The sequence below is a fragment of the Peromyscus leucopus genome, chromosome 14 (genome assembly GCF_004664715.2).
Source record: "Peromyscus leucopus breed LL Stock chromosome 14, UCI_PerLeu_2.1, whole genome shotgun sequence".
In the NCBI taxonomy this organism is placed as follows: domain Eukaryota; kingdom Metazoa; phylum Chordata; class Mammalia; order Rodentia; family Cricetidae; genus Peromyscus; species Peromyscus leucopus.
The window spans coordinates 79,865,450-79,873,788 of record NC_051075.1 but is presented as its reverse complement, the minus strand read 5'-3'; the positions used below and the strand labels follow the sequence as shown (position 1 = coordinate 79,873,788).

General features: G+C 59.2%; 1 protein-coding gene across 2 annotated transcripts; it reads right to left on the bottom strand.

Moving 5' to 3' along the window:
* Positions 1-332: 332 nt before the first annotated feature.
* On the bottom strand, positions 333-4,260 carry Zbtb42 (zinc finger and BTB domain containing 42). 2 transcript variants are annotated; one of them, XM_028883700.2, is made up of 2 exons: positions 4,173-4,260; positions 333-3,566 (listed from the first exon to the last, which is right to left on the bottom strand). In XM_028883700.2, the coding sequence occupies exon 2, from the start codon at positions 3,479-3,481 to the stop codon at positions 2,465-2,467; it is 1,017 nt and encodes a 338-aa protein (XP_028739533.1). In that variant the 5' UTR covers positions 3,482-3,566; positions 4,173-4,260; the 3' UTR covers positions 333-2,464. The 2 variants fall into 2 exon arrangements, with proteins under 2 accessions (XP_028739533.1, XP_028739532.1); XM_028883699.2 differs by having other exon boundaries at positions 333-3,744; positions 4,173-4,242.
* Positions 4,261-8,339: the final 4,079 nt, after the last annotated feature.

Genomic DNA, 8,339 nt, shown 5'->3' with positions numbered 1-8,339 from the left:
GAGGGAGTGAGGGGGACAAGAAAGCCTTTGGTCCAGCCCTACCCTGAAAGAAGAGTGAAGGGAATGTGGGGGGAGGGGAGAAGAAACCAAAGTAGAGACATTTGGGTTTGTCTGGATGGCTTGGAGGGGGCAGAGAGCCTGGATCCTGCCCCTTCCTCACATCACTCTGCCTCTCTGGGGAAAGTGGGTGCCTGTCACCAGGCCTGTTGAAGGCCACTCACCCCACAGGGCATAAGTACCTCGTGGGCTGAGTCCTCGGGTTGTTCATCACCTCCACTCCCCAGCCCAGCAATGTCCACCTTTCCCAAGCCCAAGAATAGCCACAGCCACCCTCACCTGTGGTTGGCTTTATTACCCAGTCATTGTGCCCGCCAGAATGTGTGAAATAGGAAGACAGCACTCATTTCTGGGAGTGGTGCAGCCTGACCACAAGCAGGGCTGTGCAAACATCCTAGTCAAACCTACGCGGGAAGAGTTGTCCCGTGGAGTCATTTCCCAGGGGTCTCTCCAGGGGCAGAGCAGCAGTGAGACCCCAGGCGGGGACATAGCTGGGTTGGCCCTAGAAAGGCCCACAGCAGAATGCACCTGGACTCTACACACACCTGTCCTGTGCGCTCCACACAGGTAGTGTGTCGGACACACGCATACAGGCACCTGAACGGTGCCAGTTCTATATAAACTCACAACCAGTCACTTCTTCTTAGCTTCACAGTAACTGCACTGAAGACCATGAGTCCAGTGTTGACTCAGGGCAGATTCCCTGCCCCAGGAAAGCAGGCACTCGGGGAGGACCAACCCAGCGGTGCTCGGCCTGCTCACTTGTAGTACTGCAGATACACAGACACAGACACACAGACACAGACACACAGAGAGAGAGAGAGACCGACCGAGACCTCAGGTCATAAATCACACGTGGAGTCAGAAGCCAGGAGCTCATGGCCTCTTCTCTGACCCTCAGGACTGCAACCTGTCCCGGACCTCAGTCCTGGAGCATCACGGGCAGGCACCAACTTCCCAGGCCAGCCGTGGACACAGTAGGAGAGCACAGAGAGGGTTAGGAGATGAACAGTGGTTCTCTCCACCTTGAGGAGACCAACTGTCACGTCACTCCAGAGCAAGCAGACAAATAAATACATCAAGTGTTAGCAGAAGACACAATGATTTAGATTGGCCCACCTCTGTCCTCTGGGCCACTTGTAGTCATCAGACCGCCCTGCTGGGAGAGGGCAGACTGTTTCAGGCAGCTCTACCACTCGCCGAGGTAAGGTTGAGGCCCCCCCCATTCTGCCACACCCCCTCACCCCCTTCCTGAAACCATCAAGGTTCTGGGACAGCAAGTGGTCAAAGTGAGGGGGCCCATGTCCACTGCAAAGGCAGAGCTGGACCAAGTCCTTCACATTCCAGGGGTGCCAGCCTTCCTTCCAAGGCTGCAGATGAAGGGGGGTCTGCCTCCCCGTCTCCCTGTGACAGCTGCTCCTACCCGCGCCCCACAGCAGGAGGTGGCACAGCAAACATCGCTCCTGTTAAGCTGGACAAGCTTTGGCCTTGTGTCTGGTGCCTAGGAATGACTACAGCCCCAGGGAGACCGGCAGAAAGCAGGAGAGTGACTCCCAGGGCCAGGCCTGCTGGAACACAGCATTAGCTTCAACACGCCAAGCATGGCTCATGGCAAGATCAGCCATTTCCAGCCCTGTGACCCCAGTAGGGGACACTTGGAGGGTCCTCACCCAGTAGCAGACATATGGTGGCCTTGAAAGGCTCTTTTGATATAAAAAGAATCCACTTTCAAATTTCCCTTCTTTGCCTGAAATTCCCACCTCTGTTCCACCCCAGTACCAGTCACTGCAGGGACACCCGGCTTTAGCCACCCTCATGATGCTCCAGGGTCCCCGCTGGAGCTGTGCCTCCTGCAAGGCCAGCTGTGTCTCTGTGGCCCCTGCTGGTACTTGTTGTGCCTGAGGCCGTCTCAGCAGGAGTCCCTGCTGCCACTCACCAGGAGTGGCCTGCTCACTCAGTGCCCCGTTAGACACTTGCATTAACGACTTTCTTGACAAGCGAGTCTTTCTACCAAGACGGCACAAGCACACAGGACACTCTCAAGTGTCCCAGCAGGGTAGTCAGGGAAGCCCCGGGACAGAGGACGACTGTTACCTCACACTGAGAAGCCCAGACCCCACAAATGGGCAGGCTGGACACCCCTAGAATCTCGCTGGAGAGGACACTGAGGAAGACAGTGTCCCTAACTGGGCAGGGTGCAACCTGGGCTCAGGTATGAGGTGGAGAGTGAAGGGTAGGGAGAGGCAACCCATCCAAAAAGCAGCAGCATCCACTCAGGTTGGCAGGTGGAGCCTGCTAGCCTTGGGGTAGGGCTTCCACCCACCTGGGCTGCTGCTTCTGTCCCAGAGTCCCACTCAGGAGACCCTGCCCTGTCCCTTCCTCCACCGTGGGGATACAGAAACACACTTCACACCAGCAAGGACTTGACGAGACCATAGTGGAACTTGCGGACATGGCGATACAGGTCCCCAGACTGTGTGAATCGGCGCTCACACCAGCGGCAGGCATGGGGCTTCTCCCGTGTGTGGACCACAGCATGCCGGCTTAAGTTGTGTGAGTACTGGAAGCTCTTGCCACACTGGACGCATGTATAGGGCTTCTCCCCAGAGTGTGTCCGTTCATGCCTCTTCAGTGTGTATGTGCAAGAGAAGGTCTTGCTGCAGAGCGAGCATGTGGGCACGGCCCCCTCCGGAGAGAGCCTGGCCCGGATGCTGTCCCGCTCTCGGAAGTGGGCACTGAGATGCAGCTGCAGTGCATGGGTGCTAGGGAACAGCTTGCAGCACAGCGGGCAAATGCAAAGGTGCCTGTTGGGACCCAGCTCCTCACTGTCCACCACTGGCTCTGCATCCAGCCCAAGCTGCTGGCTGCCTGTCCCTTGGACGTTCAGCGGCTCCAAGTCCACGGCCAGGCCTTGGGCTGCAGACGCGTAGACTGGCGGTGGGGATCTGTTGGTGCTCCGAGGGCTGCTGCTATCTTGTTCAGAGAATGAGTCTTGCTCGGCCTTCACCAGAGGCTGGGCCCCTTGCTGCATCGAGCTGCAGAGGGGTGTCTGGAGGATGCAGGATGGGTGGACCTGCTCTGGTCTTGGACCAGGCTTCAGTGACAGATCCAGGGCCCCACTTGATTCCCCTGTGACCTGCCAAGACGGAGGTCCAAATGTTGGCAGGGGATGAGCAGCCTTGACTCCTAGAGATGGGGGTTTGGCCTTTGGTTCAGCTTGGCAGAAGTCAGGGGACCAGGAAGGCAGGGAGTATGGTGGCTGACCAGGAAGCTCTGTCCCCAGAACGCGGGTCTCCAGATCTGGGTCTTTCTTCCTAAGCCGGCGCTTGCAAACCTTGACGATGTCATACATGTGTAGGTAGCTGGCGGCAGCCAGGACGTCCTCGACAGGCAGGCTGTGCAGGTCCAGGCGGCCCTCGTACATGAAGTCCAGCAGGCGACTGAAGGCGGGCACCGTGACGATATCGCCGTTGAGCCGCACCGTGTCGCGGCTGCTCGCGGGCTGGTCCCTGTAGAAGAGATGGAAGTAGACACTGCACGCGGCCAGTACAGCGCGGTGCGCAGGGAAACGCGCGTCGCCCACCAGGACAGTGCAGTCGCACAGGAAGCCCAGCTCGCGCTGCTGCCTCAGGCGGCCCAGCAGCCGTACGCCGTGCTCCGGGAACTCCATGCCGCCGCAGTCATCACCTGGGCACAAACGGGACGCCTGTCAACACGCCGGGGATGCCGTGGCCGCCGCTAGCCCCGACGCGCCCTTCCCGGGTGCAGGCAGCACGCAGAGAGACGCGGGAGTGACGCGCGCAACCGCCAACCCCGAGCTGCCCGGGCACCTGCCCGGAGCAGGAAAAACTCGATCGAAAGTAAACAGAAGCCGCTCTGCCGCCGGGGCGGGGCTCGGGGCGCAGTGGAGGGGCCGAGCCGAGCGGACAGAAGTCGGGACTTCTAGCTGCCTCGCCCGCCCGCCCGCCCGCCTGCCGCGCCCCCCGACGCCGGAGTTGCCGCCCGCCCGCGCCGCCGCCAGCTGCCACCGCTGCCGTCGGCCCCATTTATGGCAGCGCGGCCGCGGGGAGCGGCCGGCGCGGCAGGCGGAGCCGGGAACCCGCCCCTGCGCTCACCTCCGCCGCACGCGCTGCTATCTGCTCGTACTGCAAAGCTTTCCCGTGCGGCTCGGAACGCACGGAGCTGCGAGCGATGCGCCCCGGCCGGGAGGGCGCGGGGACCCGGACGGCGCCGGGCGGGGCGCTCACCAACTTGGCCGGCTGGGCAATGCCTGCTGCTCGCCCCGCCCCGGAGAGCGAAACTCCCGGCTGGGGCAGGAGGGGGCGGGCCAGGCGACTTCCCGGAGCTGCGGAACCGCTGAGGTCACCTCGCTACCCCTTCTCTGTCTGCCCCACCCGGTCGGTCCCGCTAGAAGCCAGCCCTCGCTCTGTGGCGGGAGGGGGTGCGGGACCCTCTCGCGATACTTGTTTCCTGGGCCTCTGTGCCCTCCATGGGGTCCCTACTGCCCCGGTGGACAAAGGGACACCTCCCAGGCGTCCGCTTCTCCTTGGACCAGTGCACCCACAATTACTGATGGCGTAGCCAGGACAATGGCCTCAGGCCCCTTTTGGATGCACGTGGGTCAGTGAGCTTACCAGAAGACCGCAAATCTTAAAAAGAATTCATTTCTTCCTAGGAATCATTCTCTTGAGCTCAGGTTAACGTAGCTGGGACAGGCTGCGGAGCTAGGGTCTCTGACACAGGATACCTCCCTCTGCAGACCCTGAGCTGGCAGCTAAGCACACTAAGATCTGTGTCCGAGGGCGCTGGATAGGGCAGGTGTGGTGGGACGGGTGGACGATACACAACCTCAGAGGAGCAGCAGCAGACCTCCAGAGTTAGGCAGTCAGGTCACAGGATGTGTTAGAGGGGTGACCCCCTGGGCTGGATGTTCCAGGGGGAATCAGGGTCAGGAAGGTATGAGTGGAGACACCTGGTTCTTTGGGGGTAAGAAAATGGCAAGAACAAAAGAGCTCTGGGTTTGGAGGGGTTGAGGCTGCACTGATCCCTGGGAAGTCTTCTCTCCCAAGGGTGTATGTGGAGGGGCATCCTTGACTGAGGACTTTGACTGAGACATTGCTCCGGTCGGCTTCACAAGCCTGTCAATTAGAGGCTCTCATTTACCGTTCTAGGGGGAGGGAGGGCCCTAATAGCACTGAATTGCAGGGACAGGGTTCTTACAGGGCCCATTCTGAATTTTCACCTTGCATTTGCTGGACTCCCAGGGACCAGGAATGATGGGTGGGCACCACCAGAATGCTAGAAGGCAAGTGGGAAGGAGGTCTTGTGCCGGGTAGGGTGTCCCCAGTGGGCTGGATTACAGTAGACAGGACAGAGATCAGGTGTTTGGGCAGAATAACCAAAGGGAGCTTGCTCTTTAGACACGCAAACCAGAGTACCCAGGTGTGAGGTGGGCCTCCTGGCCACTGGGGAGAGCCTTCAAAGCTGATGGGTTGACGACTAAGGGGCTGCCAGGGTCCCCGGAGGACCCAGATTCCACAGGGAAGAAAACTACACTGTACACTAAACAGAGGCCGAAGCAGGGTATTTTGAGTTCTAGACCAACTTGAGGTACATGGGCAAGGCCCTGTCTCAAATCCCCATCCTGGAAGAAACGTGTATCTGAAATGCAAATTTGACGGGATAGATGAGTTATTTCCTAAATCTGGCAACTGCAGTAAGGAACCTGGAGTCACACTACATTTATCCAGACACAGCACAGCTGAGGGGCAGCAGAGCCTGGCTGTCCCCAGCCTAGGAGCCTTGCCCGAGGAAGGCAGTTCCCTCCTCTGACTATCCTCTACTCTGCCTCAGCAGGAAGGGCCCACATCATGGATCCAGGGTAAGCCCAGACCCTACTGACCCTCTCTGAGCCTGCCTGGGGTGGAGCCTGCCTCTGCCTCAGCCCTTCCCAGGGTTAGTATGATTCTGAGCCCCGAGAGCAGTGGTTCTCAGCCTTCCTAATGCTGCACCCCTTTAATACAGGTCCTCATGTCGTGGTGACCCCAACCAGAAGATTACTTTTGTTGCTACTTCATAACTGTAACTTTGCTACTGTTATAAATCATAATGTAAATATGAGTTTTCTGATGGTCTTAGGTGACCCCTGTGAAAGAATCACTCTGAGACCTACAGGTTGAGAATCGCTGCCCTGTAGCCTTAATAATCCCCACTAACAATATGGAAATCAGAGGACACTCTAGGATCTATGAAAATTAACTTTACGGAATGATACGCTATAAGGTGATAGACCTTTAGTTCTGGAATGTTCTTTCCCAAAGCCCCCATCCATCGCTGGCTGCTCTCCATTCCTGTCTTTGAGTGAAGGTCACCCCTTTAGCTAGAGTGGTCCTCCCGGCTCCCTCCTGACCTGCAACCAGTTCTCTACACCTGTTTGGCCATGTGTAGAGAGCCAACGGTTGTCAGGCAAGTGCATCCCTGTCCCTTTGCCAGGGCCATGGCTTCTGTGTGCACCGATTCCACCTTGGCCTGCCACAGAATGGTTTTTGAGAAAGTGATGGCTGGATGTTGAGCGGTGACACCAACCAGCCCCCTTGTCCCTCTTCCTCCACGTTGGGTATCTAGCAATGCCCCAAAGCCTGGCCCCTTGCTTGCCCTCCATGGCCCTCCATGGCCCTCCATGGCCCTCCGTGGCTTTTAGGACAGAGAAGCTATAGAGTACAAAGACAGACCTGGCAGACCCGCGGGGTCACGCCACATTGCTCAAGCTGGTCCATCATCTGTGCTGAGAGCTCTGCTACCTGGCACTCCGTGATCCTTTTCCACGGGCCAGTGGTCTGTGGCCTACAGGCGACAGAACCAGAACCAGCCCAGAACCTCTCCAGCTCTGGGGTGCCATCTGACCCGGGCGCTGCCTCAAGGTCCAGACCTCTTAGCTCAGGGCTCAGGCACTTGAAGCTGCAGGCGGGGACAGGGAAGAAGCGCTGTGTGCCCGGTCAGGGACCGCAGTTTTTGTTGGAAACGTAGTCACGGTAAGGCAGGGCTCCGGGGCGTGCTTCTCACTGCGGCTCTGTCTAGGAGGCCCAAGAGGGGTGCTGCTCAAGCGCGGGCCCAGAAGAGGGAGTTACCTTTCGCACTCTGTCCACAGGCAGACCCTGGACACAGGGGAAGACAGACACACAGAGAAGGGAAGGCAGGACTTGGCACTGCATAGAAACGGCTCACCACAGGGAAGCGTGCAACCGTGCCTTCCAGAGAGAGCACCCAGAGATCAGTCAGTGGAGAGCAGCCTGGAATTGCGACCTATTCCACAAGAGGGCGCCCTGCTGGCTCCCAGTGGCCACTCCCCCCCTGCTCAGCCCTGTGAAGCACCGGGTTTGGGGAAGCAGGGTTGGAGGACCAGGAGGCCGAGGGTGCACGTTTGCTGGGTGAATGAATGATGGATATGAGGGTGACCCTCAGGTCAGGGATACAGCCGGAGCAGCACAGACCTGCTGGGCCTCTGACTTAGCGCCCTGGAGGTGCGGGGAGCTCGGGCAGCTGTGTTGCAGGAAGAGCCCAGAACAGACCCCCCCCCTCCCCACCCCGCCCCCTGCGTGTGTGTCCCCTGCGGAGAGGAGAGTTCTCCTGGAGAAGGGCGTGCTTCCCAGGTCAGCCCCCGGAGGCAGAGACGGAGCGCCGATTTTTAGCGGCGACTCCGTTCTGGGCGCCAGCGTGGACTAAATCTGCCCTCCTGTTTATACACTCCAGGTGAACTCTGACCCTTGGATGAAAAACAAAAACAAGAACAAAAAAATGCCCCCTCGGAAAAAAGACCCAACCCAAGAAGGTAAACGCACAAACAGGTTATGATCAGTTTGGGCCTCGGGGATGAGGGAGGGGCTCTGCGCAGGAACTGCTGGGGCAGGCTGAAGGGGGAGAGGAGAGGATGGGCTGGTTCGAGGCCGGAGCCACCTTGACTCTTCAATTCCGGGACACCATGAGGAACCGCCCCCCCCGGCCCCTCCCCGGTGCCTCGCCCATCTGAGTCCACAGCGAGGTCTTGGCTGGCCGAGCCCTACCCTCGAGTCTGTCCCCAACACCACCCTGGCCCCTCTGGATGTCCAGGTGTGTCCCCTCCTCCCTGTCACCTGCAGAGTCCCCGTCCGCTTCTGTGGCAGACAGTACTGAGTCGAATGACCCTCCCCCGCCCCCCCCGGGGGGGTAGCCTTCCTTTTTTGTGTAGTGTGGCCTGTAGCGCAGCCGGTCTCTCCCGGCTCCCAAGATGGGGACAGTTGGGCCTC

Excerpts from the sequence above, each read along its gene's own strand:
- Zbtb42 (XM_028883699.2), bottom strand. The coding sequence starts at position 3,727 with ATGGAGTTCCCGGAGCACGGCGTACGGCTGCTGGGCCGCCTGAGGCAG.